The following is a 17,479-nucleotide window of genomic DNA, read 5'->3' on the forward strand; positions in this document are numbered from 1 at the left end:
GAAATATATAAGAATAAATCATGAGTCTTATTCGTATTTTTTATATGTAAGACTGATTTTGCTGGTGTTAATTACGTGAATGTGTGTAAATCATTTTTATGCGGATTTTTTTAGACACTAAATATTACTTCACATAACTTTATAATATTATGAAGAAGCTTACTGTTTGTGAGTGCAACATAAAAACAATTTTTTTCCCTCTAGTATACGTACACTTGTATATAAAAAAGAAATAAATGATAAGGTTGTTCCTTATGTTCAAGATTTTATTCTATAATAATTTGAAATTATGCTATATGATTAATGTTACGCTCAAGTTTATTTGTGTAGAATTTTTGTTAAATTTAAGAAGTCATATTTTTTTCGTTTCCCGTTTATGTTTTTATTAGACTTACAAATACTAATGCATATGATAATGTTAAGTACATGCTCAGGGGGTTCTTAATTTTTAGGTGTAAATATACACATAATTATTGTCTTAGTAACATTTTGAACCTTATAATCGTACAAATTATGGGCATATATTTTTCTTGTATTTTTACTTTTTTTCAAGTTGTATGACATACATATAATGAATTACATTTGAAAAAAATGAAACATGTATATATAGAGAACGGCTTAGGCAAATAAACTGTTGTAGTGCAAAAGGAAACAACTCATAGTTGTCTGTAATTGAGTATTTTTACTTAACACTGTAGCTATATTTTTCTGCGCTAGAACTCGAAATTTTTTAATTACAAAAATATAAAGATAAATGAAGCATTTTGCTTCTTGGTGCTATAGTATTTCTAGAGATCATATTTTTTAATGAATTAGCCTCATTTTTCTTTTGAAAGAACACAACCATATTGAACAGCAAGGAACCATGACACGTTCCACCCATTTTTCCTTTTTTTCAACAATAGTTAAAAATTCAGAATTTATGTAGAAACAGCTTAATTTCACTCAACGCAACATTAGAAACATTTCTGAAAATCACCTTCTTAAAATACACGTCTACAATAAAAATTTGCATTATAAGTGTATACTTTCGTTGATGAAAAGATCCATAGTCTCATTTATTTTAATGAATAAATATATGAAGAAAAAAAATAATATTTTTTTCAAATTCTATTTATTTTTTCTGGGATTTCTAATGAACTGAAGAAAACCCCCAAATTACATTGTTTATTCCATATATTCCTCTATCTATATGTCCATAGAATCGAAGGGAAAATGTAGAACCCTTTCAACCTAATAAATGTAAAATAACACTGTTTTACATGAACTGCGTGAATAAATTCTAAAACAGACGATCTCTTATTTAAACTTATGAAACAAAGGACATAAATAAGAAATTTGCATCCACACGTAAAGAAAAACTTAGTGTTCTTTTTTCATCCAATTACTTTTTTTTATGCTAAGGGTGATTAGAAACTGTATTCTATAATACAATTGTTTCATATAAAAGTAGCTTTAATAATGTGAGTGGGTTTCTTCTTTGAAAATATTTATGTTTTTCACCCTCATTCGGAACCCAATCATTACAACGGAAGACACATTGGATGACTCCCGAGGAATTATGTACAGAAAATACCGTCTTTGCGCTACATGTGATTTGAGAAATGCTGTATGAACCCGAAAATTGTTACTTAAATGTGCATGTTAATTATGTATAAAAAATTTGAACACCTTAATGTTTTTAATACAAAATCAAAAGAAAAGCAGAAAAATGCTGTGAGGAAAAATGGTACACATAGACAAGAACTAAAAAAGTTAGAATTTTACGCTTAAAAGAAAATTAGTGTAAATTGAAAGTTCTTCAAAATATAACGGAGTAGAAGGGGGCATAAATTTTTTCAACGCCCTTTTTACTCTGTTTCAATTAAATGTTTCTATATGAGTCGCAAAGAAACGTTGGGCTTTTACACATAATTCATAAATTTTAGGTTATAAGTGTACATTTCATGTCTCCCGATGACCCATTTAAAATTGAGTATTTATTAATTTTTTACCCATTCTATGAATTTTTTAAAAAGACGAAGTACTTTTTGAATAAATACAAACCTTTTACTATTTTGCGTTTCTTGCTGTACCAGAGGAAGTTAGGGCTTTTAAATAAATGTTGTTCTTATTACATTTTGCGCTAATTCTTAAACTTTTGGGGGCTCATTTACACAAAAAAATGTAATGGAATAATATTTTTCTTTATTTTTATAAGTTGAAAAGTTAATTGATACTTTTGGGGAACTCAAGTGATTGTTATTGCTCAAGGTCCCACTTAAGGTTCTTACCATAACAAAGTGAATATGCATAGAAAAATGTGTTATTTTAAGATTGTTATAATAGAATTTTAGGTGCCCAACGCGTATGGTTTCCATGAACAAAAGGAGATGAAAGGAAGTTTACACGGTGTAACGTGCTTATGTTATATTGCTTAGTATAACGGACATGTGTTATTCCTAATTTTTATATTTGCATTCGCAAGTCCTAATATTGTAAAAGTAAGCAGAACAAGACATTGTACATATAAGGCGTAATACTATTCTGCATTGTAATAATATACCAAGTGAAATTTATTCTAATAAAAACTCTTTAAAAGACAAGTATACTCTTTTCATCATATTAAAAGGAAGGAAAATGCTAAAAAATGTTATTATAATTAACAGTGGACTTTGTAAATGTTTCAACACAGAACAGGTATTCTTAAATGTTAAACCATCATATATTTATGAAAAAAAAATTTATAAAACAAGTTCATTTATTAAAATTCGCTAATGAAGTGTGTTCATTTTTTCTAAATCGTGAAAACTGTTGCATTTTTATTGTGTAAAAGAGATAGTACCGTTACAATGATTAGATTTTAAGGTTTATTCTTAATTATTTTGTAACGCCCCTTTGCAAGGCATTCGGTAGAACCTCTATTTTTATTTAAATTTCACCGTTAAGTGAAAACTTTGTTGTAAACTGTACGTGTTTATGTTGGTTTGTGCTGCTCATCAATACAATTTAATGGACATAAAATCAGTTTGTATGCATAAATAAGTGATAGGATAAAAGCTCTTTCTGAAGAGGCATTACTTTTTGAACTTAGTAATCGATAGTACAACATGTCGAGCGTGTTTTTAATGCTTCCCATCGTGTGTTAAGTGTGAAACATTTAAAAGGAGTAAACGGGAACAAAAGGAATTTTCTCTCAAATAATAATACCTACAATAATTTTTTGTTCTTTAAATGGGTTCAAGCAAAATAACATTTCATATAAATGAACTTTTAGGGAACACGAAAATGGAAGTATACAAGCACAAATAAGGCCTTATGCATGATCTTTTGGAATAAAAAAACAATGCAGTTTTAATTTTGGGGAAAATGCATCGCATCTNGAGTGTTCGTCCTTTTAAATGCATTTTAATTTTCCAAAAAAAGATGAATACCTATTTTGCTCATAGTGAATGTAATATGTAGATGGAGCCATTTTCAAGGCAAGGAGCACGTATGACAAACATTTAACAACTGCTTCATTGGGGTAAAATATCAATGCAATTTCAAGCGGATTATGATTATTGTTTTTTTCTCTAATCACATGTTGTCCATGTTTCATAGGCGCGTTAATTTACCCTTCAGCATAAGGAAAATGTATGCAGTTCATTGTAACTAGTAGAATTAACTATAGATGCAATGTTAGTTTATTTTTTTAATTCGACGCGTTACGTCACAAAAAGAGGCTTTTCAATGAATAACGCAAAAGTGTATGTATATTTTTTTAGCACACAAGTAAAATTGTTTCTCATACTAACGAGAGGGGTAAAAACGTTTATACATGTGTACATGCATAATAATTTAATCAATGCAAAAAAAGGGATGGCTAAAACAGTACCAAATTACCTAGAATAAAAATGGAAATGAATATAAAATATGGAATGCAATACGCATGCGGCACGAATTTTCACACTGATGGAATGATTCACTTTGCTCTTTTTGATTTATTTTTAATGAAATTTCACCATGTGTGCACTATTGCTCACTTGTTAGGTGAGTTTGTGAACATACCTATTTGAATGAAAACATTTTGGTTAACCTTGTTGTACATTGGTACTACGTTTAAAAGGTAAGAATTCTCGTATACCTCACTTGTATTTCGTAAAGTAAATCCTTTAACGTTGTATTGTTACTCAATGTTTCTATTCTACATGCTTCGAACACGGGTACCATACGCTAAGGGGGACTTTTTTTAAATGATACTTTTTTTTTTGCAAACTTAAATATAAGTTTTTCACGAATGGAAAAAAAAAATTATTTTCCATGCTATTATTTTATTTTTTGTTTGAAAATTAAAATGCGTTCTATACTTTTAAAAAATGCATAAAATGGGATTTTTCACGTTAAACATGTTTGCAATCTTTTCATGTAATGCATAATTGTAAAAATTTTGAGCCATCGTTCAGAATTTTTTCCCCATGATGGATGATGATTATTCCTGGACAATTATTTTCACTTTTCAAGTTGTGCTAATATAATTGACACTGTTTTTTAAAAAGGGTGTTTTTGGTCCCAATTTGGTGAAAGCATCATTCCCAAAAAAATTATTTATTTGTTTATTTTTTTCTTTTGATGTCATGGTTTTAGATAAAATTTTGGGGCTAGGCACTTTTTTTTTTGATTATTTCTTTTTTTATAAGTTTTTTTTTTTTGCACGTTTCCTTTATCTGTGCTCTGGTACTTTTTTTTTTTCCTTTTGGGAATGGCACAATATATTTACAATTTTTTATTTGGGGTTTCTTTTCCTTCTTAAAAATGGTCACATTTGGATTGTAAAATGGCATATGCATGTATTATGTACATTACATTTACATTTACATTCACATTCAAGTTTAATTTAATCAGCATTTTTTCTATGTGATTTTACATTCGAGTACAGTAACTTATGTGCTTTTGTTTTTGTTTGTATGTAAAAAGTAAAATTATGAGGATATATATATTTTTCATTATTTGTTACCATTAAGAAGTATAAATTATGGAATTTGTTAAGTGGACTTTTTTTTTTTTTTTTTAAGGTTTAAAGTTAAAAGTTAGTACAAAAATGAATGCAAGTCGTTTTTCCCTTACCCCTTTTTTATAAAGGTAGTTTTTTTCAACTTTTTAATTTTAACTTTTAAATTACAAAACTTCAATGAATGATAACTGACCTGTTAGCATCATTTTGCATGTTATTAACCAAACACAAAGATAACGGAAGGATTTACGAAAATTGGTTTGGAGCTTTTGTTTGTTACTCACCTGTGTACAAACTACTGTTGTAACGTCCTCTCACAATTCGACAGAATACATGGAGCCTATAGATCGTTTAAATTCGAATTGCTTGTTTGCTGACAGTAACTACTATGAGAAGGAAGATGTTATTAAGAATTTATATAACACAGTGCTTACCAGGACGGTTAAAGAGATAGACGAAAAAAACTACAATTTAATTGAAACGTTGGTGAAGTATGAAGGGGAGATAAATAGATGTATTGACATGAGCAACTATTACATTAATGAAGCATTCTCATCAACCTTAAAGACAGAAAAGGTAAGACGCAGGTTGAGGGTTCACATCTACACCATTTTCAATGATGGTGACAAAGAAATGAATTATCCAGCTGATATTGAAATAGCAGATTCGGAGAATATTTACAAGTATGCTTCTCCTTCGTCTTTTACATTTAACATTCATGGTTATATTTTAAATGCCGATGAAAGTGATTACGATAATGATGCTGATTCGCCTGGCGTGCATACAGTCCCAGCTAGCGCAAGTAAAAATGATGATAACGATTTGAACCATTTAGTAGACGAAGGTAGGACAAGAACCAAGGATGCGGATAGCAAATGTTCAGGCACAGACATCGATGATTTATCCGACACGAATGAGCAGATAGATTATTGCAACACCACTGTTATGAAATTTACTTCCTTCTTTTCAACCATCATGGTTATGCGAGACAAAGAAACCATTATATATGATAAGAATAATAAAAATTATTACGATTGTGATAAGCTAACATTTAGTCGTATAGTGAATGAAAAAAAAAAGGAGACAATTAAAATATTTCTATTTTTAGACCAGAAAATACCATTTTTCGAACTTTCGCCTCAGTTAAAGAATTTTATGCAGTCCCCCGAAGAAACTATGCCGGAAGTTATAAAGCGTATTTATGAATATAGCCTAGAAAAGGAATTAATTGATCCGAATGGGATTATGAGAACGGATGAAGTGTTAAGAGACGTGTTAGAGGTAGATGAATACGAATTTTGTGAGCTCCCCAGAATTTTACAGAAACATGTGTCCATTCAGAAGCCAATAGTTCTAGAGCACGTTGTTGATCTAGAGAAGGAAGATGAATCGGAGAGCATCTACGATATCGTAGTGGACATTTTTGAACCCTTCATAGCTTTCGAAGATGGCAAGCTTCAAAAATTTGTTCTGGATTCACATCACCTCAGTAATTTGTTACAGTTTTTAAAAATGAATGAAACGAAGGATGGCAGCAGCGATAAAATGAGCAAATGTCATGTTGAAAATATGAGGAGTTCCAAAGAAGGCAAGGAAGGAGAGGAGTTTGCTGAAAAAGCGGACCAAAGGGACGAAGTCATTGAGACAAAGAGCAGCGCCGAACAGAATCGAGATGCATCAGAGGAGGAAATTTCCCATCGTGAGAACGCCGAAGAGGAGGGCGAAACAAACGTGTGTGAAGAAAAAGGTAAGAAGGAAAAACGCTCAGGGAAAGAAGGCTCTTTATCGCGCAAGGACACTGATAAAAAAGAAGCAAATTTAAATTCGCCAACAATTTCTATATTTGAAAAGCTAAATGGAATACAAGGCGAAATAGACAACATGGATGAGGAAATTATAAACATCTTATGTAAAATTAAACAGAAAAATAGCTTAAGGTTACGTTACACAAATTTTTATGAAAACCCATGTGGCTTTATTGACCACGTGATGAATAGCAAATTTCCAGTAGATTTCGAAAGTGTAAACGATAATAACTATATATACGACCAAGCGGCAAATATCAATGATGATAATTATTACAAACTACCGTGGGTTCATAGGGGAATTTCAAAATATCTATTAATTAAAAATAAAAATTTTGACGACGTTCTGAAGTCTGTCTTAAATTCAATGAACCTAGATTGTAAAAGAAAATTAGACGATATGAATACAAACGAAAGTAAAAAGCAAAAACTACATCTGGGTGCAGAGGAAAATTTCGATAATAACCCTTATAAATTTAACATGAATTATAGTTATCAGAACCAGCCAGATTTAAATAACAATGCGTATTTTTACTATCCAAACAAAAATATGAATTTTAATAATGCACCAGAACCGTTTATTAACAACCCTATGCAAAATTTTTGCAATAATATGAATTACGAAAGCAGCAACATGCCTGTGCCCGTCCCTGTGCCTGTGGCTGTCCCTGTTTCCCCCCCCTTTCCCATTGAAATGATGGCATTCAACGGGAATAATAATAAATTGCCAGAAAATATGAATCTCCAAAATAATTTCATGCAGAACAACGAACAAGGTAATTTTAACATGTATGCGCAGCAAGTTGCACCAAATGCTCCATACATGATGAATTACCCCCCTTTTAATGAAATGCCTCCGCAAAATGGTTTTAACCCAATGTACCCCGGGGCAGTACCTATGGACGGAGTATATCCGAATGGGAACTTCTACAGTGCGAACAACTACGTTCCGTAGGTGGCGCCCGGGTTGAGCGGAGGCCCATTATGCTTCATTTTTCGCATGCACATGCGTACGTATATGTAATATATATATATGTATATATGTGTATGCCTAGGGTAGGGCACGCACCGTGCATGACAAGCATGATTGCACCCCCCCCCGAACTGATTTTTATAGTAATCTCATTCGTACCCCATTCGACTTTTTAACTGTGTACATATCGTGGTTAATTTAACTCGATTTTTTTTTAATTGCATTTTTTTAATTTTCGTTAAATGAACGAATTAAAGCCAATTCATTTCGCACATGACAATTTTTTTTTTTATATCCTTTTCAAATTAATAATTTTTTCTATTTATTAAAAAAAGGCGTACACGTATACACACATGTGCAATATATGTTTCATGTGTGCGGTGTGCGTCATATGTATGCTGCGCGCGCATGCCTCGTTGTACACACACGCATGTACACCCGCGTAAACGCACGCGACTTCGCAACTCAATTGTTTTTAAAATTATTTTGTGGCGGGTATTATTACATCCGTGAACATGTACCTTGACGGTCTTAGCAAAGATCCCTTGTTGTCTCTTCTGTCAATGTAATCTCCCCAATTTCCTGACAGATTATTATATGTAAAGTTTAATGCAAAGGATCTAAAGGGCTTCTCGTGTGCCGGAATATCAAACGTCTTCGTGTCTGGGTTATTTTCGCCATAGGGAATCATGTTATATCTCCAGATATGCTTGGGCTTAAAGTTAACTATGGGCTCACCATCCTCTATGACCAAGTAGCTACACAGTTGATCAAAGCTATTTTTATGCGTCGCGTCCTTCAGTGCCCTTTCCCTAATCATGGAGAAAAGAGGGGTAAAACATGGGCATACATTTGCAAAAAAATTGCACATCATTTTTAGTGGCGTGCACGGGGAAAAATTTATTCACACGAGGGATGCACCATGGCATACACGCATGGGCACACGAGGTCGCACACGATGACACACGAGGTCGAACACGATGATACACACGAGGTCGCACACGATGACACACACGAAGCCCTCCACACGTAAATGCAGTGCAAACGAAACTTACCACAAGTCGGTCAATCTTTCATGGTCCTTACTATAATCATCGATATTTTTGCTCTGCATTTCGCTCTGCGTGTCGAAAAAACTGTTGTCCTTCATGTCATCTACTACTCCTAACTCTAACATATTTGTTACATCAATAATGTTCTGGTAAATGCCATTGTGGTAGCATGTTATGGCTGACGTGGTTCCGAAAAAAGCCATAAGGGCTACTAACTGGTAACGAACATCTGGGTTGTGTTTTAATATAATATTTTTCAAAGGATTAAAGAAACATTTTCCACAATTTTTAACAGATCTGTAAATGTTCTCTACTATGTAGTCAATGTAGTACTTGTATGATCTTAAATGTAGGATAAAATTGTTATATCTGAAGTTTTCTCCATAATAGGAGTTATCATACGTGTATATGTTATACTTTTCTTTGTCCTTTACAACCCATTTGGGATGCTGCTTTCCACCACTTAATCGAATTTTACTTTTGAAAAAAAGTCTTGCATTGTTTAGCCGCAACTAACGGGGGGAGAAGGCGATATATTTGGTGTGTTGTCAGGTGAAAATTAAAAATGGATCACACGGGGAAGGGACGGAAAGATGGCTCAGAAAGGCTAACCCTTGTAGCGCTCTTTTGTCATCTCTTTCTATGTTTACCATAATTTATAAGGTATAGTCAACGTAACATTAGGGGGAACTTATTCAAAAGGGTAAATCCTACTTGGTGAAGTATATCTGATGTAAAGTAACGTATCTTTTTTTTGCTCTCTTTGCAAAAGGGTAAGTTTCCCATGTAAAGTTACTTATTTTTTTGGGGGGGAATACCTGCGTTCACATAAATACGCACATGTTCACATAGGCTTGCAAATATTCGCGTTCGAAGGTACCAAAAAAAAAAAATGTAATGTGGGGCGTATCAAAGTTACTGAAAATGTAAACGGCTTAAATTGTTAAATGGAGTAATGTTTCTGCGCCTGGAATTAAGAAAAAGTTTGCGTGAAAAAAAAAAGAAGAAGAAGCACAATTTAGTTATTTTACGCAGATAAAATAACCTAGAGCAATATTGGGAATTAAATTTTTACACGCTCGTCGGTTTTTTTTTTTTTTTTCATCTCGATACAGTTTCTTTTCATTAAATGAATGTTTTTAATTGACGGTGTGTCAACGTAGAGCGTTTTCTCATTCTACGCATTATTGTTCGGTATTTTTAACTACGTGAAATTAACGACGTGCACTTTTTCAAGAAAAAAAAAATGAAATCTATTAAAACAAAACAAAGGTGCAAAAAAGTAATGCATGACCTTTTTTGCTGTATTCATTTGCAACATTTTCAAAAAGGCTAAAATGATTTTCTTATTTTTTTACAATTTGTTGATAGCATCCGAGCGGCAATTTTACAGCAGCGGAAAGGAAAAAAAGAACAAAGTGTAAACATGCTTATGTGCTCCAAATTCCTTTTCACAATTTTGCGTTGCGTAAACCTTTTGCAGAAGCTTCATTTAGGGGATGGGGGGAAGGGAATAAGAACTGTACTATTTTATATTTTGTGAACTTCATTGCATGTATATAACCGTTTTTGCGCATATGGGGGGCGGAAAAAAAAGGACCATTTAAACCTTTTGGAGTTTAAATTACACCCTAAAGTGGTCCAAAAAGGAGGCAAATTATATGTAGATTAATTCAGCTATTATGCAAAGGTTAATTTAATTTAATGAATTTGTGAAATGAATTAAAAATTGTATAATTAAAAAAAAGCAAATTTTGTTTATAAACGTGTCTAAGAAGAAGAAACACATGTTCATGGTTAACAACCAGGTTAACACAAGATGGTCAATCGAATTAGCACGTACGGAAGGTGCACAAATAAAGTTAAAATCCAAATATGTGATAAATGATACTCACCCTTTTGTCATAATATTATTTGCACATTATCTTTCAAGTTCCACCAACTACTGGCGTGTACCCACTTAATAGTTTACGTCTTGGCGTTTTGAATTTTCTTTGTAGTATCCTTCACCTTCATTTTGTTCACTATCTTCTTCTTGATCAAAGTTCTGGTTATTCTTTTTGAACTCTTTTATCATTTTTCTTTTTTTAGCATTTTCCCTGAATAAGTGATAAAATTTGAAAAAAATTATGAACATGTAGGATTATTTACACATATTTACATGAACGTTAAAAAAAAAAAAAAAAAAAAAAAATTGCACAAATTTGGCTAGCTGGAGGTTTAATCAGCTATAATAATTTTACTGCTGTTTTGCTCTTTCATCATTTTTTCGTTTTCGTTTTTTTCTATTACATTTCAATTTCCTTCCAGCGCTTCATGAGCAATAGGTACTCATACTCCAACCTTTTCCTATACCGAACGGCGAGTTCTTTGCTTTTTTCAAAACCGTAAATACTTACTCGGAAATAGCAGTCACATTTGACAAAAAAATTATGCTGGTAATTTCTTTTACAGAAGTAGACGCGCCATGCCCCACTAGCATGCCACCTCACACCTTTGACATTGCAACAATACTTTTTCCAATTAATGTTTTTTAAATTCTTTAAAACGTGTTCCCTGTTAGAGTAAATGGTTCTTCGTATGAAGGAAGATGACAACAGGGACAACGGCAGGGGTGCATTCTTTTCAACTTCCCTTTTGTTGTATTTATAATTTAGTAAATAATTTTCATATAATTCAACTTCCTTTTCATTTTCGATGTTGATATTGTTTATGTCAATTTTTTCACGTAGGTTTTCCTTTTCCAAAAAGGTTTTGTATTTTTCCGCGTCAAACTTTTCCTGGTGTGGTTGTATTAATTTTAGCATGTACTCTGAAAAATAAGGGGGGGAGGAAAGAGAAGTGACACACACATGTACATACTCGCATGATGCGTAGACAGACATGCACGTCAAAACACACGGCTGTTCAACTTTGCATTTTCCCTTCCGTTTTAACTGAAACGTTTAAAGTGTACAAGTTAAACACACGTTTGCCACAACGGTTACATTTCGTAATATGCAAACATATTTTTCAAGCTGCATTCAAATTAGTCTTACTTCTTTTCTGAACAACTCTTTTTACCCCGAAGAATTTTTTTTGACTGAGAAATGTATGTCCAAATGGTGACTGCGGCTGGGGTTGTGCTTTACATAACACTAAGTTGGAAATGCTCCTGTGCGATATCTGCTCGCTGTTTGCTGTGTAGATGTTTCTCTTAGTGACTTTACGAATGGGATGACTGCGCATCATACATGTTCTGAGCATTTTTACGGAGAGTACAAAAAGGAGTTAAATTCGTGAATTATGCGGTGTGTCATTATCTGCGCTGTTCGTGGAAAAAAGGGTTCCCCTCTTTCGCAAAAAGGGGAAAAAAAGAAAAAAATTCCTCAATATCTCAATTTTTATGTTTGTTCGAATTATTTCATTTTGCCCGTTTTTCGTGGCCTCTCATTTTGACATTTGTAACGTTACACAAACGAGTATTTTGGTATTTGCATATTTGCGTATTTATGCATTTGTGGCCTGCTTATTTATGTACATTTTGGTATAGCAAAAAATAGAACAAAGGGATTGCATGTTGGGGAAAAAAAAAAGAAGCAAAGCGGCACAATAAAACGTGGTAAAAGTGCAAGTATACGCATACCCCACCGGCACAAACGCGTCAGCATTATTTTGCTACATGGCACGTGTTTGCTTCATCGCTCTCTTTCGTAATTCACATTTATGGTGCATATTGCGCCAAGTTGTGTAAAATTTTAAATGATTGTAAATTCTCGAATGGTAAATTGAAAAATAATCTGCGCCACACAAATATGCACATTAGTTTGCATTTTTAAAAAAGTGAAAAAAAAAAAAACGTTTTACCTTTGGACGGACAATTTTTTGTATTCACATTTTTTCTTCAAGTTAAACCTTTTTAAATGACCACGAAAATAATGCATATGTGCCATACGTACACATGAAATATATGTAAATGTATAAAGGTAAATAATGTTTTCTTTTTACGCGTGTTATGAGGAGAAAGGCGCACCCGTAATACATGGGCAGTGTTTACGATACATTCCCAAATTATGAATTTGAAGTGAAGCCATCTTGTTTTACCGTGATAAATGTTTGAAGCATGACTGCAGGGGAAGACTACTAAATGTGTTAAGATTGCACGAGCGAACAGAGAAGGAGCACACACAGATTTGCATATGTACATGTTGCGTATGCTTCACGTGCGCACCGCGTTTGCCTGCACGAAGACGAAAATCGCCCGTCCACCTTGGCAAAAATAAAAAGATAAAAATATGCCTAAACGATTCCTGAGGAGAAATGCATTTTACCTACCAGCGTTATTCCTGGGAGGAGCGTCCTTGAGCCACTACTTCGCATCAAAAGAATTGGACGAAATAGAAAAGGAAGCAACAAAATCCATTTGGGGGTTTTCGACCGGACTAGTCATAGGCCTAGTAATAGGCATTTGCATAGGGACAAATTATTATTACATTTTTAATAAAATATTTTCGCTCTTTGATTATTTCATGAGGGATGATTCGGAAGAAAAGTGTGGGTGAACCGACAATTGCAAGTTTTCCATTTTAAAGCACCCTCATGTGTTGTGTATATGTATACATAATACAGTCGTATGCGTGGGGAACTGCTGCGCGGTGGGTGATACGCGCGAATGAGAGGTCTGTGCGAAGCGGAGGTTTTCTTCAAACAAGAAGGTGTAATGCGGATACCGTTTTGAAAGAAAAAGGGGAGTAGTCTATATTCACAAATGGAAGTGTTCTGTACAATTATTTTAGAACATTGCGCACGGAGACGAGGGAGCAAAATTATGTGTCCATTTGTACATATCTGTAATGCGCAATTTGCACATTTTCGGCTGCTACATAACATGGGTCCTGTTCAAAGGTGTACACAATTTTTTCCCCTTTTTTTTGGTTATCAAGTCCATTTTGCATTTCGCTCAAATGAAAAATGGCTCGTTTGAAAAGGAAGTGCCAATCAATGTGTTTATAAAGAAATGCATGTTTACATATGTACACACGTTCTCTTAAGTGTTTAAGCACATGGGGGGGAACGTTGTCACATGGCAAAGTTGCTTTTGGCTTACTTTTTTTTAGCATTTGTGAATAATTTGTTTTTTTGCCCTTTGAAAAACCTATCTACTTATGTGATAAACAGCCAAAATTAAAAAAAAAAAAAAAAAAAAAATAATAATAAAACGTTCTCAATTTTAATAATATGTAAGCTAGCAACTGCAGTAGACGCGGTTAGAGCAGGACATCAATCCTATTGCGCGGCATTTCCATTTTTTGCAAGGGAAAAAAGGTCTAACCATGGGAAGGCACCCACTTAGGCAGTAATTAAGCGTCGCAGTACACCTTTATCGCTTTAAAAAAAAAAACACACACACAAACGTACATATAGCATAGTGTACGTATGAGCGGAAGAAATGCAAATTCTTCTAGCTACAGATGGTCGCACAAACGAGTTGACATGCGTGTGGGGGGGAAAACAAAAATATAAAAGGGAGAAGGCAGGCCAATATATACATGCGCGCGAATGCAAACATATACACAGGCACGCTCCCAACAATTTGGTGACACAAAATCGCAGGGCACGCAAGGCGCCGGAACTTCCTCTCAGGAAAGACTGCCGCTTGATCGAACATGTACCATTGCCCAGTGCTCCAGGACTGGAGCAACCATTCACCTGGACGAAAAGTAAGCGAGAGATGGCGGCACCATGGATGGTGCGGAGGGAAAAAAATGTAAATATGTAAAAATGTAAATATGTAAAAATGTAAATATGTAAAAATGTAAATACGTAAAAATGTAAATATGTAAAAATACAAATATGCAAAAATGCAAATAGCGAAAATGCAAAACGCAAAAACGAAAAAACTAAAAGGGGGTTGGTGCCGGGACGAAAAATTATTATGCGACTTTTTCATGGCACCAGCACAAGTGGCGCTTCACAAGTTTTTCATTCTTTCATGGTACTCGCGCCAGCATCGCACGGGTTATTAGTAACCTCACAACGCTTTGGAAAGGCATAAAAAAAAAAATATTTTGTAATAAAAAAAAAAAAAATTACTCCCCAATATACAGCATACGCGCATATATGCTAACTAGGCGAAGCACATTGCGTGCATATGATATGCAAAAAAAAGAAGTTCTGTGCATACAAGCTGATAAAAATTGAAAATGCCTTATAAAAGCAGCTAAACGAATTATTTAACTGCGTATTCGTTTGCTTGTTTCATTTTAAAGATTTACGTGATTATTTTATGGGACAAGGCAGCGTCGCGCAAGTACATGACTGGCCATAAAAGGAAGAGGAAAAAAAAGGGGAACCGCGTAGAAAGTCCAAGCGAGAGGGGGGGCACACGGGTAAGAGTTCGCACAAGTGCGCATACCAGCGGACGAGATTATATGTTCGTACACGCATATGTGAGCGGCGTGAGTATATAATATGAGTACACGCGCATATGTGCCGTAGTGCTCTCTTGCTTCCCCGCCTCCCGTGGGCATCGCACACACCTACAGTATCGCATTAACGTGCAGGCAATTTTAACTAGACCATGCAAGTCGCAAAGATGAAAAAAGACAAAACACAAAATGTGACAAACGAAACTGATATAATATTCATCCAAAAAGTAAAAAGCAAAGAGCTGAAGTTACACCTCGTTTACCTCTCCCTAATATTCGTATCTTTCGTTGTGGTGATTACGATATATATTTATCTTATTCCAGGTGAGTCAAATGATGGGAAGGGTTCACCACCACGGCGTTAAGCGATGCGCACAGACGCACAGACGCGCACATGCGCACATGCGCACGCAAGTGTGTCAAACCACATCGCCGGAGCGTCTAGCCCCAAGAAGAGCGCACACCTCCAACTGTTCAGAAATGTAACCATTATAAGAAGTAACACTTGAGCTGAAACCCCTCACAACGCTTCCTTTTTTTTTTTTTTTTTTTTTGTTCCCAACCGCCCCCCTCCATGTAGGTCTAAACATAGAAAGCAAGCAGAAACTAAAATCGCTGATTCCAAAAAATTTTAAAGATCTCATAACATTGAATAGCAAAGGGAAAATTAAAATTCTATATGACTCTTTAATTTCCTACAAAAATGAACATGGCCTTATATTGCTCATATTGCTCTCATTAATATATATTCTTTACCAAGCCTTCCCCTTATTTTTATGGTGGATGACAGGGACGGGGAGTATCATAACTATACTAATTGGGGCGTTTTACAATTATGCTTTTTCCATATTTTATTGTTCCCTACTCTCCACAATTTCTCCCCTAGTGACGTATTTTATTTTTAAGAATTATGGACGTACAGTAATAGAATATTTTTTTAGCAAGCCACTTACGAAGTTTGATGAGCAGATAAAGAAGAGAGTTAAGAGTAAACTTGATTTGTTTTTCTACATTGCCATTTTAAGATTAACTCCTGTCTTTCCCAATGCGTTGATAAATATTTTGGTCGCGTCCCTCTCCCTTCCTGCGATCCCCTTTTCGTTGGCCACGTACATAGGGCTCATGCCCAACACGATTATCCTGGGTAAGTGCACACGTGTGAAATTGTTGTCTATGCATGTCAGCGTGTGTATATACACATATGTGCATGCTTTTCCCCTTACATAAGGTGACCCTCTTGGGTTTGTCTCTCCCTCGATCGGCCATATGCGTGTGTTTGTGCCACATTTGGCACATCGGTTTGGTTTGCCTATCTGTCCCGTATCAACCATCTTCTCCCGCATGTGTGTCCCCCCCGTATACTCATAACGTTCCGCTATCCATTTTTTTTTTTTGCAGTATCCGTGGGCCAGACCATCAGCATGCTGTCCTCCATTGATGTGAAGCAGAAGTTTTACATCCCCATAACGTTTATCGCTCTGCTGTTGCTATTCCAGACGATCATGAAGTACAAGTATAGGGAGATTGGGTTATAGCTCTATCTGGGCGGGGCACTCGGTTGATCATTTGGGGGAGGTGTGCCCATGCGAACCGCACAGGACGGGACCCATGGAACATCACGTTGCTTGCAATTTGAAGAAACCAAATCGAGCGTGCAGTTAGGACGCGTCATTCGGGGTATCACCAATGCGCGCAGTTCTGCATGCATCGCAACACTTTCGTACCTCTCTCTTTATTCGTGTGCGTGTGTGCGTTTATGTGCGCATGCGCGACATCGGTACCCATTCGTATATGTGAACGAAGTTCGCCTCCATGTCGAATTGTATGTGTCTGTACAATTAGCATAGTTACCACTTGATGAATGTTTGCCCTTCGTTTTTATTGTGACAAACGCGTGGTCGTATTTATTTATTTTTATTTTATTTTTTTATTTTTTTTTCGCCCCTGAGTTGTTAAGCACTGTGCTGAAAGCGCCCCCCCTACATGTGCGCTTTCCCCAAATGTTTGCTCCCCACGTTTTTTCTCCACGTTTGCTCCCCACGTTTTTTCTCCACGTTTGCTCTCCACGTTTGCTCCCCACGTTTGCTCCCCACGTTTGCCCCCCACGTTTCCCTTTCCCCCCTTTTTTTTTGTGCCTTTTTTAGAACCCCCCCTTACCTCGAATTAGAATACTGAGCATATTCATATTTTTAATTGCGTCCATTTTTTAATTAACACTTTAATGCGGCAGCGTATTAGCGCTTTTGTATTTTATTTTTCTCTATCTTTTT

General features: G+C 35.0%; 5 protein-coding genes across 5 annotated transcripts; 3 read left to right on the plus strand and 2 right to left on the minus strand.

Annotated features, from left to right (window-relative positions):
- Window positions 1-5,305: 5,305 nt before the first annotated feature.
- On the plus strand, window positions 5,306-7,732 carry PCYB_114550 (hypothetical protein; the record flags this gene model as incomplete). Its single annotated transcript, XM_004223334.1, has 2 exons — window positions 5,306-6,253; window positions 6,296-7,732. 2 exons carry the CDS (start codon window positions 5,306-5,308, stop codon window positions 7,730-7,732), a joined length of 2,385 nt encoding a protein of 794 aa, XP_004223382.1.
- Window positions 7,733-8,231: 499 nt separating this feature from the next.
- PCYB_114560 (hypothetical protein) lies at window positions 8,232-9,455 on the minus strand (the record flags this gene model as incomplete). The annotated part of the gene is made up of 3 exons (XM_004223335.1): window positions 8,232-8,562; window positions 8,806-9,314; window positions 9,390-9,455. 3 exons carry the CDS (start codon window positions 9,453-9,455, stop codon window positions 8,232-8,234), a joined length of 906 nt encoding a protein of 301 aa, XP_004223383.1.
- Window positions 9,456-10,762: 1,307 nt separating this feature from the next.
- Window positions 10,763-12,048, minus strand: PCYB_114570 (transcription factor with AP2 domain(s); the record flags this gene model as incomplete). The annotated part of the gene is made up of 3 exons (XM_004223336.1): window positions 10,763-10,901; window positions 11,095-11,614; window positions 11,841-12,048. 3 exons carry the CDS (start codon window positions 12,046-12,048, stop codon window positions 10,763-10,765), a joined length of 867 nt encoding a protein of 288 aa, XP_004223384.1.
- Window positions 12,049-13,076: 1,028 nt separating this feature from the next.
- PCYB_114580 (hypothetical protein) lies at window positions 13,077-13,337 on the plus strand (the record flags this gene model as incomplete). The annotated part of the gene is made up of 1 exon (XM_004223337.1): window positions 13,077-13,337. A coding segment is annotated over one exon (261 nt), but the record flags the coding sequence as incomplete, so codon positions are not given.
- A 1,569-nt stretch (window positions 13,338-14,906) lies between these two features.
- Window positions 14,907-17,384, plus strand: PCYB_114590 (hypothetical protein; the record flags this gene model as incomplete). The annotated part of the gene is made up of 5 exons (XM_004223338.1): window positions 14,907-15,170; window positions 15,345-15,533; window positions 15,790-16,353; window positions 16,608-16,737; window positions 17,354-17,384. The coding sequence occupies exons 2-5, from the start codon at window positions 15,362-15,364 to the stop codon at window positions 17,382-17,384; spliced, it is 897 nt and encodes a 298-aa protein (XP_004223386.1). The 5' UTR covers window positions 14,907-15,170; window positions 15,345-15,361.
- Between the last annotated feature and the right edge of the window lie 95 nt (window positions 17,385-17,479).

Source organism: Plasmodium cynomolgi, chromosome 11 (assembly GCF_000321355.1).
Source record: "Plasmodium cynomolgi strain B DNA, chromosome 11, whole genome shotgun sequence".
Lineage (NCBI taxonomy): Eukaryota > Apicomplexa > Aconoidasida > Haemosporida > Plasmodiidae > Plasmodium > Plasmodium cynomolgi.